The sequence below is a fragment of the Etheostoma cragini genome, chromosome 5 (genome assembly GCF_013103735.1).
Source record: "Etheostoma cragini isolate CJK2018 chromosome 5, CSU_Ecrag_1.0, whole genome shotgun sequence".
NCBI classification, from domain to species: domain Eukaryota; kingdom Metazoa; phylum Chordata; class Actinopteri; order Perciformes; family Percidae; genus Etheostoma; species Etheostoma cragini.
In genome coordinates, this window is record NC_048411.1 from 4,800,307 (window position 1) to 4,826,100 (window position 25,794).

The 25,794-nt window shown below is 39.8% G+C and overlaps 2 protein-coding genes across 4 annotated transcripts; both read left to right on the top strand.

Annotated features, from left to right (window-relative positions):
• The first annotated feature begins 36 nt into the window (after positions 1–36).
• ercc8 (excision repair cross-complementation group 8) lies at positions 37–16,261 on the top strand. 2 transcript variants are annotated; one of them, XM_034871628.1, is made up of 12 exons: positions 37–400; positions 1,451–1,546; positions 1,887–1,988; positions 2,488–2,611; positions 3,857–3,938; positions 5,296–5,364; positions 6,179–6,245; positions 7,504–7,607; positions 9,436–9,560; positions 11,344–11,541; positions 13,167–13,262; positions 14,586–16,261. In XM_034871628.1, the coding sequence occupies exons 1-12, from the start codon at positions 324–326 to the stop codon at positions 14,649–14,651; spliced, it is 1,206 nt and encodes a 401-aa protein (XP_034727519.1). In that variant the 5' UTR covers positions 37–323; the 3' UTR covers positions 14,652–16,261. The 2 variants fall into 2 exon arrangements, with proteins under 2 accessions (XP_034727519.1, XP_034727520.1); XM_034871629.1 differs by lacking the exons at positions 11,344–11,541; positions 13,167–13,262; positions 14,586–16,261 and adding an exon at positions 10,187–10,435.
• An 882-nt stretch (positions 16,262–17,143) lies between these two features.
• Positions 17,144–22,578, top strand: elovl7a (ELOVL fatty acid elongase 7a). 2 transcript variants are annotated; one of them, XM_034872472.1, is made up of 8 exons: positions 17,144–17,517; positions 19,364–19,458; positions 19,578–19,768; positions 20,281–20,361; positions 20,458–20,514; positions 20,648–20,753; positions 20,857–20,993; positions 21,093–22,578. In XM_034872472.1, exons 2-8 carry the CDS (start codon positions 19,395–19,397, stop codon positions 21,339–21,341), a joined length of 885 nt encoding a protein of 294 aa, XP_034728363.1. In that variant the 5' UTR covers positions 17,144–17,517; positions 19,364–19,394; the 3' UTR covers positions 21,342–22,578. The 2 variants fall into 2 exon arrangements, with proteins under 2 accessions (XP_034728363.1, XP_034728364.1); XM_034872473.1 differs by lacking the exons at positions 17,144–17,517; positions 19,364–19,458 and adding an exon at positions 19,312–19,317.
• Positions 22,579–25,794: the final 3,216 nt, after the last annotated feature.

Here is a 25,794-nt window from a genome sequence, read left to right on the forward strand (position 1 = left end):
TCATCGCATTTGTCATAGAATCCACATTAGGTTCCAACATGGCGGCCAATTGTGTTGAGCAACTGAGAAGCTAGTCGAAATTAATGTAAAATAAACGTTTAACTGTCAAAGCAAAGCCAACTTATGATATTTGGATATTGTACTAAGTATTACGGAGCTTTGGGTTCATTACAATGCATTGTTGGACGCGCGACATTTCAGTTTGTATAAAAAAACGTACTTCAGTGTAATGCTAACGACAGTTACCATGATAGCCTTTGAGCTAGGTTAGCTAACGGTAGCTTAGATTGAACAATAGCTCTTAAATTAAAATCCTTGAAGCAATGTTGGGATTTCTGACCGCAAGGCAGGCTGGTCTGGATGACCCTCTGCGACTGAGACGTGCTGAGTCAACGAGAAGGTGAGAGAGAAAATACCAGTAAAGTTATCTCAACAAGAAAGGAAAATAAATACTGCAATACAGGAGCATAGGCTATGCATGCGCATAGTTGACTAGCTAGCTAGTTACTCAGAGAGCTCGGTAAGATAATATCTCAATATATAGAGTCTCATTTTAGAATATAAAGTTTCTTTATTGTCTTGAAAAAAACAAAAAAGCTTTAGCTAATGTTTTTAAATCACTCAATTGAATTTATATTAGTGTCAATTCTTAACAGTTAACTATATCCGGACACTTTACCACTCTATAATTAATGAGACCCAACATTTAGGAAGGTATATAAAGTTTCAATATATTGAATTAAAGTCTGAATACATTGAATGAACCTTTAATATATTGAATGAAGTCCGACTATATTGAGTCAATGTCTGAATATATTGAATGAAAGCCTGAATATATTGAATCAGTGTCTGAATATATTGAATGAAAGTCTGAATATATTAAATCAATGTCTGAATACATTGAATGAAAGTCTGAATATATTGAATCAATGTTTGAATACATTGAATGAAAGTCTGAATATATTGAATAGAAGTAGAAATGGAATCTGACGTCATGTTTGCCGCCTTCTTGTGTTTTCGTGTGAGCAAATCAGCAAGAAATCCAGGGTCAGCTTTTTTGAGCAATGAAGACATTATTAACACACTGGTAAATGCATGTATGGGCAACAATGTTCGTAACAGTAACCAAATCCAGTACCGTTCTCCCAATGAAAGAGTTTATTCACGTTTTCATCATGGAAGACGGAATGAAAGGAACTTCTCTGGTCAGGCAGGTTCAATATGACCTCAGGGTAACATCAACACGCCTTTTGGTCACTATATTCAGACTTTCATTCAAAGTTCATTGAATATATTAATTCTATTTCATCTCATTTGCAACATACTGTGTGTGTTTGTTTTCTATGTCCTATTATCTTATTTTGATTATCTACTTGGGCTTTTGAAGAGTGATATGAACTAATGGAGTATGCAGTGCTGCTTAACTCCTCTCCTTTCTGTTTCTGCAAAGGGTCCTGAGTCTGAATTTAAATCCTGACAGAGACGTGGATAGAATCCATGGAAATGGCATCAACACCATTGACATTGATGCAATAGAGGGAAGATAGTAAGTCCACTTAATCGTAATTCATTATAACTGATGTATGACTTATTACATTACAATCCTCCGCTGAAACCTTTATGCGTTTAACAGGAACATTTGTGAAACAGCAGCTGTAGTTTATCCTGGACAAAAAGATGTGTGATAAGAGCCAGGCATTTAGTTTTTGGCTACAAAAAACATGGGGAAGTAGCTTTTGAAAAACTCAACAGGGTAATCCACAGACCTTTCTGATACATTTGTAATAGTAGAGAACTACTGGCAGTCATACATGGTAGAAATACATTTGGATGCCGTGTTGGAGGAAGTAATATTATCTCTGAAGTCATCCCTCTCTGTTGTTTAGCATGTTGTCCGGCGGAGCAGATGGAGTGATCGTCATCTATGACCTGGAGAACTACAGCGGGAAACTACAGTACACCTGCAAGGCAGTTTGCACAGTAGGCAGGTGAGTGTTACGCCATCCACTTGGCCACTAGAGGGTAGCAGTGCATTTTCCACTGTACCATGTCTTGCCATGTCCTTTACGCCACACACCATGAAGTGAAATGGCTTAAATCAGAATGTTCTTCCCCTTTTTGTCAATCATGTTTGTTTTAAATGATAATGTGAAGGAAAATCCTACTTAATGTTATTTTGTACACTTCACAACATGGGTCCGACTCGGATTCATGTCTCATTTGTGGCAATGTGCCCTCAGTCTGAACGATATCAGAATTTAGTTACCGTTGGTCCATGAAACATCTGTCATGAAAGCATGCACCTACACGGCGGAACAGGGCTACAGGAGTATGTAGCATTAGGGTGTGCAATGTGAATATATCTTTATTGTCTGCACAGGGCAGATTAATTAACCATATTCGATTTGCTGCTACACTGTTCAATTTGTTTTGCCAAGTTGTGTATTGATCTGGTCACATTTTATTATTTTGTTTTTTTTAACTTAGGTCGAGTAAGTATGTCCACAAATTCAGCGTAGAGACAGTCCAGTGGTATCCCTATGACACGGGCATGTTTGTCTCCAGTTCTTTTGACAAGACCATGAAAGTTTGGGACACTGAGACACTGAAGGTAAGGAATGTCAAACACAGACTAGGTCACTCCTTGTTAAATGTGATATATGTGAGTTACTAGTTAATTAGATACACTTGTACAAGTAGAACCCTGTGTGCAGTATGTATATTTGGATGAGTGAAATAAGAAATACCTTTTAAACATGTGCTGTGTATAAGTAGTTACAATAGATCTGAAACGCCATAAAAACTTATGTGGATGTCGTCAGCAAACAGGTAACTCTGCATTTCAGAGAATGGTTTATTTAGTAACCATCTGGCATTTGTTTTGTTAAAACAACACCACATTTTCTCTCTTTTTGCTCTTTTCACTTTCTCCTCCCCTCTCTTTTCTTATTTTCTGTTTCATGCTTGCTACTTTTCTATGCCACGTAGTCCCATATGGCAGGCCTTGAGCTGTGCTAGAGTTACACTGGCACCATGGTTACCTCAAAAGGTCAGGGAAGGGACAGAAAAGAACCACCAACCTTTCACATGCTTTGCTCTGTGTTTCCGTCTCTGTGTCATACACAAACTAAAATGGCTTTTGAATTATTTATTGTGGTTGTGCATTTGCACATTAGTGTGTGCTTTGCATTAGTGTGCCCATAGTCCATGTGTATGTGTGGTATTTTTTATGCAAACAGAGCCTCCTCTGTGTGTCTATGTGTGTGCCCATTGGTTGGTGCTGGCACTCAGTGACCGATGGGGCACAGAGAGCCTTTTTATATTTGCTGAAGAATTTGCATTGTAGCCACCACTGCTGCTCTGGTGCGCTCTGAGCTGTTCTTCTGTACTCTTTATTTTTACCTAATTGAACTAAACTGTGGTGAATTTATGCTACGGTTAAACTTTAAGTCCAGTGTGTTACTTTTGTAGTTGTTTATTATCAAAATCTGTTTTGACCCTTCACAAACTTGTTCTTTTTAATGACTATTGACCACCACCATCGATTTCAAGTATTCCTATTGGCTTGAAAGTGAAGGCTACCGTAGCTGTAATACGTAATTTGAAATGCGTGGTGCAAAAGAGTTGATTGCAATGTCAATCTCAATGCTAGATGGGAGAAATTCCTACACATTAGACCTTTTTAAGCCCAAAACCATGTGATGGCCGTCTATTTTGTTATCACAGATATAGTAGAAGATCTTCATTCAGCATACATATACATTACAAAAATACATAGCACTTAACACACAGAAAGCTTACTGACCCTTTCTGTCTGTCCATCTTCCTCTATTTCTCTGACTTTGTTTTTCTTTAGCCTGCTGAAGTCTTTCAGTTTGAGGACAATGTCTACAGCCACCACCTGTCCCCCATCGCCAGGAAACACAGTCTCATCGCAGGTGTGTGTGACAATTCAGCCACAGTTTTTGCAAATCTCAATGGCGAAGAACAAACCAGCTGTTTAACTATTTTGGCATTCTTATCATTTTGTGTGAACAAGCAACTGGTCCACCACACTAACTATGCCCATTTTCAAAATGGATGCATTCCTATGGTCTCAAGCGTGATTTAATTTTCTGCTTCACGCAGAACTTTTGCCGCAGCCTACAAAAGGCAGGTGTAGTTACATTTTTTTAAGAGGTGCACGTCCAGCTACCGTGTAGGGTCTGTGTCTCCATGTACCTACGTACTACGTAGCCATGACGTAGATTTAATGCATTAGCATAAATCATGCTTAAGACAGTCTAAAATATTAGTAAACATTACCAACTCACTTCCAAATCCAAAAACCAGGCAAAAACTCAAATGTGTGATGTCATCAAGTATAACATCTGAAACTGCTCCACAGAGAAGTAATTGATATAGATATTATAATGTAGATGACGCTGTGAGGACCCAGGGGCATGTTCTGAGTATGTGGGTACATTTTCTGTTCCACAACCAAAAAAATACAATAGAATAAAGCTCCTTTGGGGATAACAAGAAAACCAAATCAGTTTTACCCTGTCCTTCATCAGTTCCTCCAAGCAGTGGAAAATGTGCTTCCCTGTACAGCACACCACACACACTGCCCATAACTTGTATCCCAGTTTACCAGGTTATAAAGCGACATGTACCTGAAGGGGACAGAAGTGGATCAGAAGCTGGTTACAGATGCGTTAAGGTTCAGTGATAGATTTCTGGGCAGAAAAAAATCATAAGAATTTAGGTCCCACCTCACCACGTCGCCCAGCAGGACCAACAGGTTTCTCATGCCTTTTTGAGGATGTGCTCATAAATGTAGTGCACATAAAGCATTTCCTTCGACACGCCTCATTCTAAACAGCCTTTTTTTTTTTTTTTTTTTTTTATATATATACTGCTTTCAGGGGTGTTGACAGATGCTGGTCAAACAAGTTTTAAACATCTGTAAAGTCTTCTATTTCATCTAAGAAGACATTTTAAAGGGAATCGGTAACTACTTCATTAGTTCCGCCTACTTTTGGCTCTTTAGATTTTAATGACATCCCAATCATCTTCTGTTAAATTTTACCAACTACCTTGCCCTCCCATGTATAAAAGGGTGTGTTAGCTCATGTTTATCAGAAGTTTGTATCAGTGACTTTTCACCTCTTTCTTATTTACACACATATTAGTTTGTACTCACACAGTTATCACAATCTGTATTTTGTACTTTGACAATATTGATAAGTAGGAATGTAATATTGAAACTATCTCTTCCATCAACTCTTTGATATTTTGTCTCTGCGTTTTCAGTTGGCACCAAAGAACCTAAAATCCAGCTGTGCGACCTGAAGTCGGGTTCACGGATTCACGTTCTTCAGGGTTAGTGTTTTACACCACATACAAACATAAGGATTATTGTCCAACAAGATGTCCATTGTCATGTATTAATAGACGACGGCGATGCGTGAACCGTCCGCCAAAGTTCATGAATACCTGACAATGGACACCTCGAAGGGCATTAACCCGTTTATACCATTGTCCCTTCCAAAATAACATATGTATAAACTTAAGTGTATATTTTAATTTGTTTTACAATCAAAATCTAAAGTTTTTCCAAACAATAATTTTGTTTCCCTGGCTACGCCTGAGGGTTTGACTAATACTTGGAACATTCCTTTGCTATAAGGTTCTTATGCAATGCAAACGTTGTTCACTGCTCCAGGGAATAGAACGGACCTTAGATAAAACTTGCCTTCTTTAGCAACGGGAGATAATTTTATAGGCCGCTCAGCTTGTAGAAACGGTAACGGTACTGTCAGCTACGGCCTGAAGTAGCGACCTGAACAGTGAACGCGATGTGAGATAACGTTATTCGCTGTGAAACAAAGTCAGTTCAGAGGGGCAGTGCAATGTAATTCCTGCAACTTGTGTTTTAGCGCAATCCTGTGGTGTTCAGAGGACGAGGCACTGAAGCGCAACAGAGTGTTGGAAATTACAGATTAACATTTCCGTTTTGTTTTAATATAGCACATTAATTTAGAACAGTAAGCTTTAGTAGGTGTCCCACATCCCTTTTTTATGGACACCCTGCTGCCAATCAGAATTGAGTCTTCAACAGACCATGATATAAATACTGATGCTTCCTGCTGTTTTTCTCCTCATAAACAGAATCAATCCTTTTTTTCCCCTCCAGGTCACAGAGCGGAGGTCCTGTCTGTGCGATGGTCACCCAGATACGAGCACATCTTAGCCACTGCCAGGTAGGCCCCGTCTTTCTGTGGAGAATTAGCCTCTAAAATAGGGCTGGGCAATATATGGATATTATATCGATATCGTGATCTGAGTCTAGATATTGTCGTTGAATTTGGGTATTGTAATATGACATAAGTGTTATCTTTGACTGGTTTTAAAAGCTGCATTACGGTTAAGTGATGCACTTTTCAGACTGTTTTAGCTGTTGTACTATGTGCCTTTTCCCCACTTAGACATTATGTCCACATTACTGATGATTATTTATCTAAAATCTAAGTGTGAAGATATTTTGTTAAAGAACCAATCGACAACCCCAGAATATTGCCGCAATATCACTGTTGAGGTATTTTTTTTCAAGAATATCGTGATATCTGATTTTCTCCCAGTCGCCTAGCCCTACTCTAAAACCTTCAACTACTTTGCCTTTAGAGCACTGGTCTTCAGCGTATTTTAATTCAAGGACCCATTAACTGAGAGACACGGATCAGGGACACTCCATATGGTATAAAATTAAATATTAAACTGGACCTACAATAACGTGTGTGAGCAATAAATCTTAAATACATACTGTACATTTTTAGTGCATAGAATACTAAGCTATTTAAATAATTGTTGGCATGATTTTTATAAATCCTTAATTAAATGTTAAACATACATGTGGCACAGTGAGTCCTTAGGATAAAATGTATTTGTAAATGGATGCCTTAGTGACTACCTTGCCTATAGTCTACTAAGCCTATAACGGTGGGTTTTTTTGTTCACAAATAGGCTGATTTTATTTGCTAAAAAGGTAACAATATTTTTGTCCTGCAGTAACTCTGAGGACCCCCTAGGGGTCCCAGGCCCTTTGTTGAAGATCTCTGCTTTAGAGCAACATCAAAGACTAATATGAGGTAAAGGACGATCCCCACCATGCTATGCCCTAGTAGTTCTTCTCATCTCAGTTCCTCAGTCCATCTGGCCCAGTGCAACCCAATCAAGTATAAGGCACTGTGGAACTCTAGTAGCCCTGTCAGTATAGCATATGGTAAATACAGTCCCCACCTGTTTAATGCTACTTAAGACTTGCAAATTAACCTATTGGGATTAGTGTGCTACTTGTCCCTGTGGATTGTAAGGGATTTAGAAAACAACTGGCACACAGACAAGAGTATGATATTCTATGATGGTAAAGCATGTTCATTCCTGACGGAAAGTATAGTTTCAGTAATTTACCAGGAAACCAACAAAGTGTCAAACGGAAATAATTCCCTCATTTCGTTTCAGTGCAGACAGCAAAGTGAAAGTATGGGATGTGCGTCGGGCTTCTGGTAGTCTATTTACTCTGGATCAGCACAATGGAGACAAGTCAAAAGCTTCCTCTGAGGCAGGTACTGTAATCTTTCTTTCTTTTCCCTATTCATCTTGGCAAATGGTTCAGTCTTTGAAGGGTATCAGGGCAAAAATATTGTCAGACAGCCTCCTGGGGTGTAATTCTTGGTGTAAACATTTTGGGTTTTGGTTGTATTATGTTGCGATGCATCATCCTGTCATACATTCCACCCTCCCCAACCATATCAATCTGTCAATTAATGTCTAAGATGTCCTTTTTTTTTTTTTTTTTTTTAAGGCTGCACAATTAATCAAATTTTAATCACAATCACAACTTTGGCTTCCCACGATCCAATTTGCGTAATTGAGCGATATTTGAAAAATGTCATTCCGTTCAAAGAACGCTCTGTTTTTTTTTTGGTCTGATCATGTGCCAGTCAGAGTTGTTCCCTCCACCGTGCAGCTTAGTTTCTAGATGGAGACAGTCACAGAGGACAGATTACCATGACGAAAATTCCAGATAGCTGTCGGTCATACGTCGGTCACAAGGTTTACCAGTTTACTAGTAAAGGCAGCATTTTGTCCCATCTGTGTTTATTCTTCAACAGCAGTGACCAGTGCTTGTTGGTGTCTGTTAGCTCACAGGGCTCTAGGGAGACACAGCGGCGGACCACACTTCTGACATTTGTCCACAGTTTTAATTATGATTAACATAGCTGTATACTAAGCATGAGAGGCAAACCTGTATTTGTGCCAGTGTTTCAGCTGGTAATTCTGCTGTTGCGGCCGCCACAGCAAAAAACACAGAAGAAGTTTTTGAATGCAATTAACTTCAGTTTGTAGAGTAATAGCGTGTGAGAAGGAGGCTGCTGGACCTGGGAGAGAGATGTAACCCATGGCCAGAATATCATAGTTCATAAAAATGCAGCGCAGTGACAGTACAGACATTTCATATGTACACGACGCGTGCAACTATGGATAGACCCATTCATTACAAGTCAGCTGTCACTCTGTAAGTAGCCTAGTATACGCCCATCACACTCCTCCTCTATCCCTTGCTCTTTTAATCAGTTATTGTTGAAAACAAGTGAAGGCGCTTTCTCAGAGATATATATCCTAGGCTATTTATTTCAGAAAATTTTCATTTACATGTGTTGCAGCTGTGTGTACGCACAACATACAACTTCAGCATAAGAGGAATGTAGCAGAATATAGATGGGGAAGCAGTTAAAAATAGACTATGTGACAATAAAATTTACTTAGGTTAAAACCATAAATAATTGTAGTTAATCGTGATCTCAATTTTGATCAAAATAAAAAAAATAGTAAATATCATTTTGGCCATAATTGTGCAGCCCTACTTTTTTTAACCCCATGATATGGCCTATACCATATAGTGGTGCTACACAGACCTAAACAATAGGAGCTTAAGTGCATATTACACTAAAAATATCTTGAAGTACAAACTGAAGATCTGTGAGGGCACACATTGATTAAGAGTCACAGAATTACCCTTCCTGCTATCTGATGCTTCTAATGATACATGTAAAAGCTGGTATTGGTAGTAAATTGAGTCAGTTTTACAGTGACTGTTTCTGATAACTTTCAGGTTATTCCAGTTAACGCAACTGAGTATGTCTCTCTGGAGGACAGGTTTTCCTGCCTAAGGCCCTGTTCACGTTCGTGTCAAAAGGGTTAATCAGTTTATCTAAGCTACTCTTTGTTACAATACGAGAGGTTTTTCCTTTAGCAACAGTTGCACTAAGAACGTTCCATTGATTGATAAGTGATTATGTGGAATAAAAATGCACTGTTGGTTCTTGATCAAAATGGAGGGCGAAAGAGATGACAAATGCATGTTTCTTTGTCTCACGGGTGTTGAAACAGTGAACACAGCTCATGATGGCAGAGTGAATGGCCTGTGCTTTACTGGCGACGGCCTCTACCTCCTCACCACTGGAACTGATGACCGAATGCGACTATGGAATAGTGCCACTGGGGAAAACACACTGGTAAATGACCATATTTATGCAGAGGACATGCAACTCCACATTTTTGTTTCTTGTGCTGACATGGGTCCTCTCTGGTTATTAACTTAAAGCTGCATTACTTGATTAATGACCTCCAGGGAGCAGATACAGGGCTATCACTATATCACTGGCTTAAAACATTTTATAGCTACAAAGACTCTACAAAGATTTTTAAAAAATTCAAAATATGAGGCAAAAAGTTCCATAGAGCTGAAGAGTTGGTTTTGTTGGTTGTCAGTGCTTTTGGCACTATGATAATAAAATATTGATACATATTTAATGTGTTGAAGGGCACATGGGAATTCTTATTATTGGTAGTACTTCTGTAAACCGTTTGATACTTCATATTTATATTGGTGGTATTAGCATAGTGAAACATGAATTAATGTTTGGTTAACAATCACAAACTGCTAACTAACAATTAACTAACCAAATTGGACAGCCTTGTTTACACCATGACTCAATATTTTATTTAGAGTGATGTCTTTTAGGAAACTGCTTTATAGCCTTGGGTCTTCATAAACTAATGGATACTTGATTTATCTTGCCCCCCAACACAGAAACACTCTGTTTCTCCTGTTTTTCTGCTCGACTGCCCAATGTGGCAGTTGCCATTCTGGACATTTTTCCACATTCAGGCCAGTAGCACAAGACGGAGAGTGACTGAAAGGGTAGATTACCTTTTTCTTTCAGGCAAAGATCAGAGTTGGATACACACGAGGCAGTGGTTTTGTCTGGCCCACATTAGGGGGTGTAAAAGAAATGCATTAAACAACTCAAACCGGTTTCACAGGCAGAAAGGAAACCTAGTAATTGTACATCAGGAAGGTAAAGTAGTTTGACTTTTCGTTTCTATTGTTCTTGGTTTTTTAGGGAGTCGGCAAGTCCTGGACACATTTTCAAAGATCTAAAATAAAGGCCTTAAATGGTGTTGAATACCCTGAAAAGTATCAGTTTCAGAAGCCTTAAAATGATGGTTTCTTGCTATGCTGTTTGTCCAGTGGAAATCTGAGGAGTTTTTTTTACCTCTGTTAGTGGAGCTGTTTTTCTATGAGTCCCTGTTTTGTTTATCTCATGAATGCACCCAGTGGACACACATGCATCTGTGCATGCATGTCCTGCCAATGGTTCCACACTATTCCACTGATTTACAGATGGCAACAACATCGCATTTAATGCAGCAGTGTGCCATGCCATTCAATTTGGGTTCTAATCTGTGCCATGAAATTACCAACTTCTCCTCTTGGGACTACCAACGTTAAACTTCGCAACCGCACTCCTGGTCTCCTTCTGACTGATTGGATAGAGACTCAGCCAAAGGCGGGAATCTGGCACAACCACCTCAGATTGGCCAAACCTACGTTTCTGTTGACCCTTTCCTTGACTTGGTTGGAGGGGCGTAGTGTTGGCAAAAGTGACACGGGATATTAAACCTGTTTCAAGCCTTTTTGTTTCACTAAACAAAAAGTCACTAAAAGACAAGTTCACAAGCTCTCATTTGGAAGAACCAAAATTGACGAAAGAAAATGCATTTTGAAAAAAGAAATTGGGGCTGTTGAGATGAATTTTAGGGGGCGCTTGAGCTAAAAAGGGTCTAAAATCACCCATGCTCAAAATATTGTTGAGGTTAAATATTGTGACATATTGTCTGTTTCAAAAAGGAAAATGCTTCATATTCATTGAGGAACCCATCTCCCATTGTTTCGTATACAAACAGAAGTTTTTATATATATAAACCTTGTGTGCTTTCACTGTTTGCCCTCAGGTAAATTACGGGAAGGTCTGCAACGAGAGTCGTAAAAGACTACAGTTCACAGTGTCACGTGGCTGCAGCCCAGAGTTTGTTTTTGTGCCATGCGGCAGCTCAGTAGCTGTGTATGGCCTCCACACGGGAGAGTTGGTCACAATGCTCAGGGGTCACTACAACAACGTCGACTGCTGCGAGTTCCACCCGGACTACCAGGTGAGACACACCAAAGCCCCAGGTGCTGACTACTCCGTGCTTCTGTCCAATATACCCATATATCTACAGTGGTGCCTTTGTTCAACTTCAACTGCTGTGATGTTGTCACTGCAATAAAAGAGTTATAAGGCATTTGCAATCACAATTGCATTATAACTAACCCACTTCCCTCGGTTAGATAACATTAAGTCTACATTCAGAGTTATACTGAGCTAGTATAAATGCAAATACTTGGATCTCATTTGTGTGACCCTCAGCCTAAATGTCGACCGTGTTATTTTCGGAACTTTGAACAATACAGATGTTACTTTACTTTCACCATTATCAGTAATGACCAATACTCTACTTGTCCTTGTTGGCATTTTAGGGCGGAAGGTGGAACAGGGTTGTGATGTTGCAAAAAGTTAACTATTTCAGAAATGTATGTAATATAAAGTAAATGCGTTTTCCTTGCTACACAACAGATGTAGCCTGATCGGGGCTGTTATTAAAGATATTTGTTTAAATATTCCAATTTTTTATTGCAAAACCGCATTATCTATTCAGCAACGGATAAAGAGCAGCGAGAGGTTCAGCACTGCAAGGTTTTGCATTTGTGAAGTACCCCTGCCTGTATTAACATTGGGGTCTGAACTTCAGTTATCTATCGCTTGGTTGACCAGCTCAGAGGTCCATTTGCAAATACATGACTTAATATTGCAAGAAAACTATTTCTCTAAAAGGACAAGCTCTTTCTTTGTGAATTCACCACATTTCTGCCACCACATAAGTTTAAGAGTTTTTTATATATATATATATACATACATACATACATACATATATACACACAGTATTGTGTGTGTGTGTGTGTGTGTGTGTGTGCGTGTGCGTGTGTTAACTTTATTCTGTTGATTGTAAAATGCTTGTACAATACTAATTACACACTTTACCACATATTGACAACCGTAGTAATATTTAACTAACGCCGACGTTTGTTCTCATTCACGTTGTTGGCAGAAATAAGGAGTCTTCAAATACATGTGTATATCATCTGTTTCTGCATCTTTAACATATAATTCTTCAGTATATGCCAAACTGACAACATAAAGCTGTTCAGTTTATCAATATGCTTTTTCAGTTCAAGTGTCTTTTAATAATAACATAGTAACGTCTTCTTGTTTCTGTTTCTACTTAGGTGTCTGTAGTAATTGCTTTAATTGTTAGGTACATTAGGTAGGGATTTCCAACCAATTCTCTCCCTATTAACTAATGTCAACATCCGGTGTACCACACTGGTTTTGTATGTGTAAAATAGGAATGCAGTTTGGCTGCTTGTCACTCTAGCAAGTTCCAGAACGAGGGGATCAGTCATCTAGTAGTAAAAATGTTTATTCTGTTGTCTGATGTAATGACACGCAGTTCCACGGCACAGAGAATGTGTCCCATGTATTCACTTGCGTTGCGTTGAGACAGCTTTGAGCTTTTTCGTTATTTAGTACTCTCATGCTTGTTAAATTCTGGTGTTCCCTTGTTGCTGTCATTGTTCGGAAGTGCTTTTACTTAAACCGCAGCTCTTCTTTTACTTCCTGTAGGTGTGTGAATCAATGTGTCAGAACTGAGGTGTCTTTGTTCTTCCTTATGTGTAGGAGCTGTATAGTGGAGGTAAAGACTGTAATATCCTGGCGTGGGTTCCTGTCATTCGTGCCGCAGATGTGGAAGAAGAGATAAAAAGTGCAAACCAGGTACAAGTTCCAATAACGAGAAACAAGATATGGAGAAGCCTTATTAGGAAAAAATTGTGGAATCAATAAAAGCTAAAATGTAACGTGATATAAAATGAACTCTATTACAAGTGTTTTGTCATTACAATCTCAAAGTAAGTATGCCATTTTAAAAATGTTACCCAGCACACACTGATACACACATTGTCACCACTACTCCTCTCTGTCAAGCTATTTCTCTACCTTCTAGTTGTGCTTATCAAATTAAAACCTGTTTTTTGCCTTTTTATATAGTTGTTACATTTACCAGATAAAGAGTAGTTGTCTTTAGTCATGTGCACATTTTTGTCAGTGTATTCCCGTTATATCCATCCATCCGGGGTCGGGTCACAGGGGCAGGGGACCCAAACTTCTCTTTCCCGAGCCACATTAACCAGCTCCGACTGGAGGCGATCCCTGGCCAGGTTGGAGATATAATCCCTCCACCTAGTCCTGGGTCTTCCCCAAGGCCTCCCCCTGTTGGAAGTGCCTCCTTACCAAGATGCCCAAACCACCTCAACTGGCTCCCTTCGATATAAAGGAGCAACGTCTCTACTCTGAGCTCCTCACGGATGACTGAGCTTCTCACTCTATCTTTAAGGGAGACGCCAGCCACCCTCCTAAGGAAACCTATTTTGGCCGCTTGTACCCTGGATCTCACTCTTGCGGTCATGACCCAGCCTTCATGACCATAGGTGAGGGCAGGAACAAAAACTGACCGGTAGATCGAGAGCTTTGCCTTCTGGCTCAACTCCCTTTTCGTCACAAAGGTGCAATAAATTGAATGTAATACCGCACCGGCTTATTGTCACTTGGGGTAAGGACTCACTCCCTACCTGAAGAAGGCACTCCATCGGTTTCCTGCTGAGAACCATGGCCTCAGATTCAGAGGTGCTTATCCTCATCCCAGCTGCTTCACACTTGGCTGCGAACCGATCCAGTGAGTGCTGAAGGTCACAGACCCATGATCCCATCAGGACCACATCATCTAGAAAAAGCAGCAATGAGATTCTGAGCCCACCGATGGCCCTGACATGGGAGCCCCTCATCCCATACTCCCGCAGAACCTGCTACAGTATCTCCCAGGGGTCCCGGTCACACGCCTTCTCCAGATCCATAAAACACATGTAGACCAGTTGGACATAGTCCCAGGCTCCCTTTAGGATCTTTACGAGAGTGAAGAGCTATACCCATTATAAATCCTTGTGATTTGTGTGTATGTATTGTGTTTTTGTAGTGGATCTATTTTAAGACAAGTATATTATTCAGACATGGTATTGAGCTGAATGTCTTGATTCCTTACAGGCTGCTGCTAACCAGTCTTCAGTGAACACTGCCTTTCAGGATGCATGGAGCAGCGATGAAGATTAATGCTGGTGTTTTGGATGTGTGGACACAGTAGACATGCATATTGTTTGAACATGCAAATGAGCAAACCTTTATTAACGTGTCAAATAAATGACAGTTCCAGGGACACCTGGGAAGATTTTTTTTATTTATCTCAAACAATCAACAATGTTGCAAGACAAAACAAAATTTTAAAACCCCAAAATAAAACGCAACTAATCAGAAATTAGCTATATTTTTTATATATATTACACAATTAAATGATTTAGTTTGAGTAGGAGCAGGCGGAAGCCAATATCTTATTAGCTTATTTGGTCCTGCCCCTATTTCACAAAATCATACCATCACAAAGTAAATAGAAATGCAAATACAGCACATAATCTTTCAGGTCTTACAATAAACAATAACTAATAACAATACCGTTAAATTACTATTCCATTCCTGGTCTTAGGTTTATTTTCTATTTTGGTCCAGTAATGATTTCTTTAATCTATTTTTGAACTGAATTACAGCTCTGTTTGATGTCATTGTTCATTGCATTCCATAAGGTCGGCCCACAAACTGAAACACACATGCTTTTAACAGCAGTTCGTACCAGTGCTTGCGTAAACATGTAATGTCCTCTTAGATGATATCCCCGGTGTCTTTCCTTAAACATTACACATATGTTCCAAGGCAAATTATTTTCTTTAACTTTAAAAATAAATTGGGCAGTTTTGACTGTTACAATGTCTGTAAATTTTGCGAAGCGCAAGGCCTTTGCAAGTTGCTTTTGAAGGTATTTCCCCGAACGTCCACACAAAATAACATATTTGGTCAAATCTGTGTGAAGTACAGAGTATGTAAAGTATTTTGGTTCAAGATGTACCTAGTTTTGCTCAATTTACCAGTACTCCTGGCCATCTCCATGCACAGATACTTAACGTGTGGCTTCCAGCAGTTTATGATGCAGTACAACACCTAGGAATGTATTTTCATAAACTCTGTTTCATTATCAGTTATTAATTTAACATCTGTATTAATAGTTTGATTTCCAAATATCATGAATTTAGTTTAAAGATAACTCATTTGAATCAAACCAGAGTTTAAATTTATTTATTTCATTAGTGACAATATCCAGTGTCTGCTGCAAGTTATCGCCACAACCCAAAATATTTGTGTAGTGTGCAAAAACAGTAAATTTTAGTACATTTAATAATTCACAAATATCATTTAAGTAAAGATTAAACAATTTTGGGCCTAAAACTGACCCCTGTGGAACGCCTCAGGAAATACTAAGACTCACTGACCAGTGATTACCCATTTGAACAAATTGACTCCTGTTCTGAATATAATATTTTATCCAGCTAAAGGCCGCACCTCTTATTCCATACCTTTCCATTTTTTTAACAGGATTTTGTGATCGACAGTATCTAAACCTTTTTTTTTCAGATCAATGAATATCTCTACTGCATAGTTTTTATTTCTTATACAATTTGCTGATCTTTCAACTAACTCAATAAGTGCCATAGATGTTGACCTACCGCATCTGAATCCATACTGACTGTCCATTGGTAAATTGTTTGTGTCAATGAAATGATCTAGTCTTGTGGAAAATAGTTTTTCCAGTATGTTTGAGAATTGAGAAAGCAGAGGTATTGGTCTATTGTCGAATAGATAAATTCAACAATATTCGGTGTGAATCACCAGATGTATACATTTATTGTTACAGACAAAGATGAAGGCCTCAAAATTGAAATGAAAAGTGTAAATAATTGTACAACCATGTGAATTTGCACATTGTTATAAATAAGGTTTGTTTTTGTATATTTGATATCGCTTTTTTTTTCTTCATAATTCACTGTAGTCATGGGATATATCTACCCTTGGGTCTGCAAATTATTTTATGTTGAGTAGATAAAAATGTGGAGGTATTGAAATGAGCATCTTTACTGGGCTTTCACAGCATGCCTGTTATGGTGCTTATACAATCTTAGGATGAGACATTTTGTAATGTGTATGTATGTACATATTATTCCAATGTAGGTTAAAGGGACATTATAGAGCGCAGAGAGAAAAACATTTGTAAGCTTTTTAAACAGGCGTGGGGTCAGTCTTTCAGTCTCTGCAGCTGAGTTAAGAAGAGACTACCCATAATCCACCAATGGGAGTAACCAGGCCTTAAAAATCACCAATTGTTAAAGAAATTCGCATTTGTTTGTAAGGTCTGCTCTCTGCCCTTGTTGAAACTGGAATCGATGAGTGAGGGAGAACGACTCTCTCTGTCCCACCCCACTCTTAGTTTTACATATAGTGTTGGTTACCTTATGGACCCCCCCCAGACACACACAGACACAATTTAAATCCATGATAAGGTTTCTGTCTCTATCATCAGAATTTGCAAGTCTTTTGTCCCCCCCAGATTACCTGATGTGTCTTGAATTGTACAGTTTTAAACTTGTATGTCTTATAGTGGCAAAGGGATTGCTACTTTATATATTTCACGTACTTCTGTTATCTTTCTCTGAATTTGGGAAGTGGGGGGGCGGAGGTTCTGGACAGCACTAACTGTAAAGCTGCTAATCCTTTTCTTTGTACTGAAACCAGTGATTAATAAGATTGTAGCAGTATATCCTGTACTGAATCTTGACAGCTTTCGATGAGGCATCGCTCAAGAATGAACTAGAGTGGTTGGACCACGAGTTGGCCAATCAGCAACAAAGAAACGTGGCTTGAGAGCAGACCACGCCCTCCGGGGGCTCCGATAAGAAGGGAGGAGCTCGCGTTGTATCGGCGCGTGAACAGAGAACGAAGCACACCTGTTGGGCAGCTGTAGGTGAGCCGGGAGTTTGGATACTGGCACTTTGACAGACCAAAGGGATTTTTTGGCGTGCGACAGCGGCAGCGAAACGTGAGTAGTTTGACTTTTCTTAACCGAATCGGAGTCAAGTGAGGAAACAAGTCATAAAACCACTGAAGACATTCCAATTCAAATGTTTACAACACCGGTGCTTTGACGCGAAAGCGTGCCCGTGATAAACGGGACTTGAACACTTCCTGTCTGTGAGTTGGATGATAACTGATTTGTTTTCACCTGGACTTCAACTAGACCACTTTTTAAGGATAAAGAGATGTTTGTGTTGGAATCTCTGTCATAAAAAAAATGCTAGCCTATTTAAATGGTGCAACAACTAATTGAATAATTTCTACAGGACCCAAACAGAATTTAATGTAATGTTCAATTTTGCATGGCTGTGTAATGCTGGTTTCCAGTGTTTTTAACCCGTTTATATCGCATCAATACGCCTGCCTCAGTTATTGAATGGCTGAGAGTGACCTGATTGGGATGCTGTAGGACTATATTTCTCCCGAAAGTGGATTTTTATCTTTTGTAAAACATGAGTTGACATGCAGACATTTAAGGTATAGTCTACCAAACCAAAAGATTGTGCCATAGGAATATCAGCCTTTACATCAAGCTCCCTGACTATGTTAATTGGCGTATTGAGGCTGGCCATGTCTTTTAGTGTAGAAACTCCAGACAGCCTGCCTTTTTTTTTTTTTTTTTTTTTTCTCTTCCTCTAACCTTCACCCAATGACTTACCCATGCCTTTTCATTTTCGTTGCGTTCAGGTATAACACACCTTAAAAACCTGTCACGTAGGGTTATGTCCTGTGTGCACTTGGCACACTAGGGGTGATGCCTTTTTAGTCAATTAGCCTACTCCCACTCCCTCAAAAGGCACAATGGGTTTCCAAAACCAGACCATCTTACTGGTCTGGTTCTGTCTAAGATGCCGTTTGGCTCTGGTTTGTCAGAGTCAAGACCCTGAGAAGGGAACCTACTCTTGGCCCATTTCCAATACCACACACACACACACACACACACACACACACGTTTCTTAAACCAGTCCAGCCAGTCATTGTGAACTTTCTGATCTCAGTGTAACTTTGCCAGACACCACCCCATTGCCAGAAACTTATGGGATGCATTATACAGTCTTGATTGAACTTTTATTAACCATTACTATTTAGTACTTGTAACAGCATCCCCGGGAACATTAGTTTTACTGGTAATGTTTGATGCTCTGCATTGGTCAAGGCAGCATGCGTTTTGTGAGATCTTGTAACTGGGCAACACTTATTTATTGACAATTAGCAATACAAACATGCTTGACATAAATTCTAGTCATTGTTTCTCTGAAAACGGCAAGGCTGACTGCTACTCATTGTACTCCCCGTACACTCTTTGCTTTGTCTGCCTCAGATGCTTGGAGGGACAGTGAAGAATGGCTGGGTGCCTTGTTTTTTTTTTTTTCATTTTCTTTTTTTTTTTTTTCAATCTATACAGTCCACTGTTTCAGCCACGACTGTCTTTTAAGCAAAAGTACAATTGGTAATCTAAGTTGTATGTGTTAAAATTCCACCCTGAAATGAAACTAGTTGCTCATGGAGCAATTTTTAAATGGTGCAGTAGGTTTTTGTTTCATTTAATTTTTGCAGTAATTGCTTGGAGAGGCTATAGTAGTTTCTACTAGGCAGTAGTTAACTGATAGTTCCTCAGTGTGGCACTTCCTTTGTTCTAATAAAAATGACTTAAATGCAGTGTGTGTGGGGGGGGGGGGGTCTCAGCTTTTTGAACATGTCCCGAAAATTTAGGACACAAATATAACCGACTGATTGTGTGCTGGGCTTCTTGTCCAAAATGCCGGTGACCTTTGTTTGGTTCAAACTGACTTCCTAACTTTATCTTCTAGATAAACTGCAAGAGTCCTGTCGGGGGGAAAAATGGAATTTGATAATTTAAAGTCCTCAGTCGCACTCATTTACGATGAGTTCATCCAAAATGCCGGTGAGTCTTCCAGCTTTCCCGGTGACCTACAGTAATCCCTTTTTTGATTTGTTTCTGTGAATGGCTCCGCTTTGACATCGCAAACTCTTCTCTGCATCTGAACCCCCGTTTGGTTACAGACCGGCGGACGGACACCTGGTTCCTCATGTCCTCTCCTCTCCCCCAAACAATTGTCATCGCTGCGTACATTTACTTTGTCACATCGCTGGGGCCTCGGATGATGCAGAACCGCAAGGCCTTCGACCTCAAAGGAGTTCTGATCCTCTACAACTTCGGCGTGGTGGCTCTCTCGCTCTACATGTGTTACGAGGTGAGTCACGTTCAATATAAGATATTGCATAGTGGCGTACTGGCGTTGCTCAGCCTATTGTTAACAGCCATGACACCTTCTGTCGGCAGTCTTATGCAATACAGTTGTTGATTGACTAAACGCGACTATTGATGCGAGGTTAAACCAGATCTGCAGGTGTTTTTCTTTCAGCACTGTTCTGCAAATGTTGCCTCAGAGCTGTGTGACTTCAACATGACTAACATCCACCTGCATCTTGTCAAGATATTCATAATTTTTTTTTAATTTTGCTGCATTTCCGATTTGTAATTGGTATCCCAACCCTACTTATGAATTTAGAATGCTTTTATTGTGAAATACTACCACGGCACTCTGTAGATGTAAATATTAAGCTCTAACTGCAACATTTCAAGATTAAGACTAAAGAATTGAGACCAGTGAATCTATTCTTTTTTTTTTTTTTTTTTTTTTTAAATATAAAAGTATTTTTTTCACTTGTGATTAACCACTCTTTGCACGGTTGTTGCTTTCAGTTTGTGATGTCTGGATGGGGAACCGGATACTCCTTTCACTGTGACCCGGTCGACTACTCCAATTCTCCACAGGCTTTGAGGGTAAGCCACTCCTTTTTACAACGTGGGACGTAATAACTGCATCAAACACATGGAGTTAGAAACCAGTACTGAAATATTCTTAACTGTCTCCCCTAGATGGCGTCCACATGCTGGCTTTACTACTTCTCAAAGTTCATTGAGATGTTGGACACGGTGAGTGGCGACTTCACTGTCAGACATATTTCCTTATGTAGTGTGTGTGTGTGTATGTTGCACTAGACTCGGAGTTCATCTCACACAGTTAAGTCTATGATTTGTCACTCATTTGAGTAATCTTTATTTCCAGATCTTCTTTGTGCTGAGAAAGAAGAATAGCCAGGTGACATTTCTTCATCTCTTTCATCACTCGATCATGCCCTTTACCTGGTGGTTTGGAGTTCGCTTTTCAGCAGGTAGGATTTCCTCCCGTCTTTAAGTACAAGCTATAGTTTTTACGAATTATTATTATTTTTTTTACATTTTGTGCCATTATTCACAATTGTTTTTCTTTTTCAGGTGGGATGGGGACATTCCACGCCCTGCTTAACTGTATCGTCCATGTTATCATGTACTCTTACTATGGCCTGACTGCTTTAGGCCCAAACTACCAGAAGTACCTGTGGTGGAAAAAATACCTGACCACCATTCAGCTGGTATGTTGGGCCGTCACACGTGTGTGTATATTGTACTTTTGAATAATACCTGTGGGGAAACTTGACAGTAGACTGAACGTTTTTCTTGTTGCTCCCCAGATCCAGTTTGTTATGGTGACGAGCCACATCTCCCAGTATTTCTTCGTAAAGCACTGCGCCTACCAGTTCCCCATCTTTGTCTACATCATCGGCTCGTACGGCCTGATTTTCCTGTTCCTCTTCCTCAACTTCTGGTACCACGCCTACACCAAGGGCAAGAGGCTGCCTAAAGTACTGCAGAATCAGGCATGGGCACACCACAGCAACGGAGTTATGAATGGAAACGCCAGTCATGAAAAAGATGAGTGATGCAGGCCGGTGGGTGTCGGGGTTGACCTCATTATGTAAGCTAACCACTGCAGTGGGGCTCAACCCCATTACTTTGGACTGTACTTTCTGTTTTCTACTCGCAAAGACAATCTTTAATAACCAAAGCTCTATTTAAGAAGTTTATTGACTCAAGCTGAAGGGTTTTTATCGTGTGTATATATTTTGTTTACAATGAAGGTAAAGCCCAAGTTCTGCTATGAAGTTTCCAAATATCCCTCCTCTCTGTTACAGTATGGTTTAAAAAAAATTTCAAGCGTCCGAAATCGACCCCACTATTCACACGGAGTGTAGGGCTTCACCTATGATAAGACTGTGGGACCCTCGGCTGTACACTCCAACATGGCTTCCTCTAAAAGCTTCCAATGATGTGATCGTTTTTAACTTTTGTGACTTGATCTTAAGACTTTTCAGGAAATCCAGTTAAGGGTTGTTGTTTTGTTTTTTTTTAAAGTTGTGCACTGAAAAGTTTTTGTTGTTTCACCTGGCCCCAAAAAAGTATTTTTAAATGGTGTTCAGGCTACACGTGTCTTTGTTAAATGGTTACATGTACAACGGGGTGTCTTTTGGTCACATATTAAAACCCACTTCTCTAGTCACAATTGTTGCTGATGGTACACACATAGTGAAAAGGGCTCTCTTTATATACAGTAGAATACGTTTGTTCTCCTGATGTAATAGTTCTCCTATGAAGCAATGATGTGACGGATGCCAGAGAGGAAGGCTGATGGACCAATGTGGTTCTTGTAGGATCCAGAGCTGGAGTTTTACTACTTCCTTATTGCGAAAATTAGATTGTTATAGAACTGCAGTATGCATATTTACTATTTAGCCAACCAGTCGGAAAATGTTAAGTATTTTTGCTTCACGTGTTTGAAGTTCTGTGGCTAAAGAACTCTTTAGGCAGCTGGAGTCAAGTTGTGCCTTTTTTAGAATGAGGTCTGTGGAGCAGTTTATTATGATCTTAAGTAAGAAAAAAAAAAAAGTGAATGTAACACTATGCTCCTTTTGACTGAGGACACAGGATTGAGCTCGATGTGGAAAGGGTTCCATCTTTTATTGGTGCAAGTCCAGGCTGACACTAAAGATTTACAGTTGTAAAATTGAGTACAAATCAGGGTGAACCTTTTTTCAGATCCCTTATTATACCAATAGTTAATACTGTAAGAAATTGTATGAAATGTCTTTTATATGTATTTATATGGCAATAAATGGTCAATGTACTTTATAAATGTCTTATTTGCTTTTCTGTTAATTCAAAGTAATGGAAGTATGTGAGTTGAGCGCCTCATGTAGACACAAAGCTGGCAGAATAATGAAAAAACCTAGACTAAGAATTTAACCTAAATACCAGATTTGGAAAATGTCCACAGAAAGTTAAGCTCAGGTATTTTTGCGTAATTTCAACTGAAGGGTTGGGGGGTGTAGCCACATTAAAGTATAGCCATGTTTTAGTTAAGTCTCCTCATGAAAATATAACTTAAAACACTCAATGCAGTGGAATGAGCTGCACTGTCTGAGCTGAAGGACATGCCTTCAGGTAAGTTTGATATTTCAATAGTAGCCTAAAGCAAAGTACAGTTTTATGTACCACAGCTTCTGAAAGCTTTTTACCTTGGGATGTATATTCAGAGTATGCTAGTTGAGATTTAATTTATTTTTAATTACTTGTTCACTTTTAACCCAGAGTTTGCACACAGCCCACATTGTCAGGCCAAAGTACCTTTCGCCATTAGGTAACTTGCAAAATCACCACATGGAACATTTCACATTGTATGTATTTGCCAAATTAATGTGTTTATGGTCTGGTAAAAGGTTAGTTTCTATCTGCACATAATGCATTATGGGTATGATAAAGTAAAATGGAACCTTGAATTTTTCAACTCTAAGCTAGATCAATGCTGGCTTGTATAAAAACATTTTAATGGAAGTGATGCTGTGACCTGACTGTGATGAGCTATTGTCACCAGTAGGAGGCCCTGTTAGACGGAGACTAGAGGTTTGCAGTGTGCTGTTTTCACCACAAAGCACCACTTTTTTTCCCATTCATGACAAAGCATGGTTTCCCTGGTGTAAGTCACCAGGTTGGATGTATGGAGCAATGCAACATTTTAAATCTTAAAATAGTGACTGCACCGGTCTGATCTACAGGATAACACTGAACTGTATTTTGCTGCTGTTAGGTGAAAAGCTTGTTTCTCTGAACTGTTTGTGTTTCCAGAACAGAGAAATATGTATTTTATCTCATAAGTGATATCATGGAAATATTTAAATGTACTGTATATCCTGCATGTTGGGAGAAAACCTCCAGAAACCTTTCCTCCCTGACTCAAGGATGCACAGTAACTGCTGCTAAAGATGCATCCCACCACATACTTTGGAGGGAATCATTATGCAAACAAGTATTTTGACATGCTTCCCCGTATTAATCACATTCTTTCCCTCCCTCCCCCCCTCCCCCAGGAAACGGCACATTGACAGTGCAGCACTCACGGACCTGTCTATTCAGTACCTTCCCCTGCACTTAAGTGGTACATAATGCCAGCACCACCAAACATCTCCATTTTTTTTTTTTATTGAATGACACTCTCGCTGTGTGATGGAAAACATGATGGCTTTTCACACATCAAAGGGAGCTGACATCAGCGTAAGATACAACTACAAATTACAGAAGTAATTTAAAGTCTGTTTTGCTCTCCATATAAAATAGATGGAGTTATACAAGTGCTGAAATGAACGTTGAATGGAGAGTTGAGAGGAGGCAGCTGAACAGCGCAACCCCTGGAGGGGCATGGATGATTGCTCACCACCATGGTGAGGTCCAGCGACCCCTGTGTCTCTCAGCCCCCCCCCCCCGTGTCTCCCAGCCACCCTCGTCAGTCTTTCCCTGCACTGTGGGATGACTAGGTCATTATCAGGCTGAATGAGGCGAGTCAGCGAGCAGGATTTGTTGCTACCGGTCACCACAAGACATGAAACAATTTAGAACCCTTTTAATCATTTCATAGTTTTCGTGTTTGCCTTGCACAAAACATTTCACACAAATTTGTTTAATATAGGACAGCAGAAGCAAAATGATAATCGTACTAATTGTCGGCATCTTCCATCCCCTGACTTTGTAACATCTGGATCAGCAACTATATCCTTACGTTGAACCTAAATCAATGACATGAATATGTTGCAGCTTTAATTTCTATTTGGTCTGATAGTGGACATAAACATGTATCAACATACACTCACCTAAAGGATTATTAGGAACACCTGTTCAATTTCTCATTAATGCAATTATCCAATCATCCAATCACATGGCAGTTGCTTTAATGCATTTAGGGGTGTGGTCCTGGTCAAGTGAATCTCCTGAACTTCAAACTGAATGTCAGAATGGGAAAGAAAGTTGATTGAAGCAATTTTGAGCGTGGCATGGTTGTTGGTGCCTGACGGGCCAGTCTGAGTGTTTCACAATCTGCTCAGTTACTGGGATTTTCACGCACAACCATTTCAAGGGTTTACAAAGAATGGTGTGAAAAAGGGAAAAACATCCAGTATGAGGCAGTCCTTGTTGGCAAAAATGCCTTGTTGATGCTAGAGGTCAGAGGAGAATGGGCCGACTGATTCAAGCTGATAGAAGAGCAACTTTGACTGAAATAACCACTCGTTACAACGAGGTATGCAGTAAAGCATTTGTGAAGCCACAACACGCACAACCTTGAGGCGGATGGGCTACAAAAGAAGAAGACCCCACTGGGTACAACTCATCTCCACTACAAATAGGAAAAAGAGGCTACAATTTGCAAGAGCTCACCAAAATTGGACAGTTGAAGACTGGAAAAATGTTGCCTGGTCTGATGAGTCTTGATTTCTGTTGAGACATTCAGATGGTAGAGTCAGAATTTGGCGTAAACAGAATGAGAACATGGATCCATCATGCCTTGTTGCCACTGTGCAGGCTGGTGGTGGTGGTGTAATGGTGGGAGGGATGTTTTCTTGGCACACTTTAGGCCCCTTAGTGCCAATTGGGCATCGTTTAAATGCCACGGCCTACCTGAGCATTGTTTCTGACCATGTCCATCCCTTTATGGCCACCATGTACCCATCCTCTGATGGCTACTTCCAGCAAGATAATGCACCATGTCACAAAGCTCCAATCATTTCAAATTGGTTTCTGGACTAAAATGGCCCCCACAATCACCAGACCTCAACACATTGGAGCATCTTTGGGATGTGGTGGAACGGGAGCTTCGTGCCCTGGATGTGCATCCCACAAATCTCCATCCACTGCAAGATGCTATCCTATCAATATAGGCCAACATTTCTAAAGAATGCTTTCAGCACCTTGTTGAATCAATGCCACGTAGAATTAACCTTCCTCTGGTGTTAGCTTTCTGCTGCCATCTGAAGTGTTAGCGGGTCATTTTGGACCCGTATATTAAATTAG

What these genes read in the sequence shown, in the direction of transcription:
- ercc8 (XM_034871628.1), top strand. Translation starts at nt 324, where the DNA reads ATGTTGGGATTTCTGACCGCAAGGCAGGCTGGTCTGGATGACCCTCTG. An exon ending in ACGGATTCACGTTCTTCAGG is followed by an intron (nt 5,365 to 6,178) that starts GTTAGTGTTTTA and finishes TTTCCCCTCCAG; the next exon opens with GTCACAGAGCGGAGGTCCTG. An exon ending in AGTTCCACCCGGACTACCAG is followed by an intron (nt 11,542 to 13,166) that starts GTGAGACACACC and finishes CCTTATGTGTAG; the next exon opens with GAGCTGTATAGTGGAGGTAA.
- elovl7a (XM_034872472.1), top strand. Translation starts at nt 19,395, where the DNA reads ATGGAATTTGATAATTTAAAGTCCTCAGTCGCACTCATTTACGATGAG. An exon ending in ATTCTCCACAGGCTTTGAGG is followed by an intron (nt 20,362 to 20,457) that starts GTAAGCCACTCC and finishes TGTCTCCCCTAG; the next exon opens with ATGGCGTCCACATGCTGGCT. An exon ending in ACCTGACCACCATTCAGCTG is followed by an intron (nt 20,994 to 21,092) that starts GTATGTTGGGCC and finishes GTTGCTCCCCAG; the next exon opens with ATCCAGTTTGTTATGGTGAC.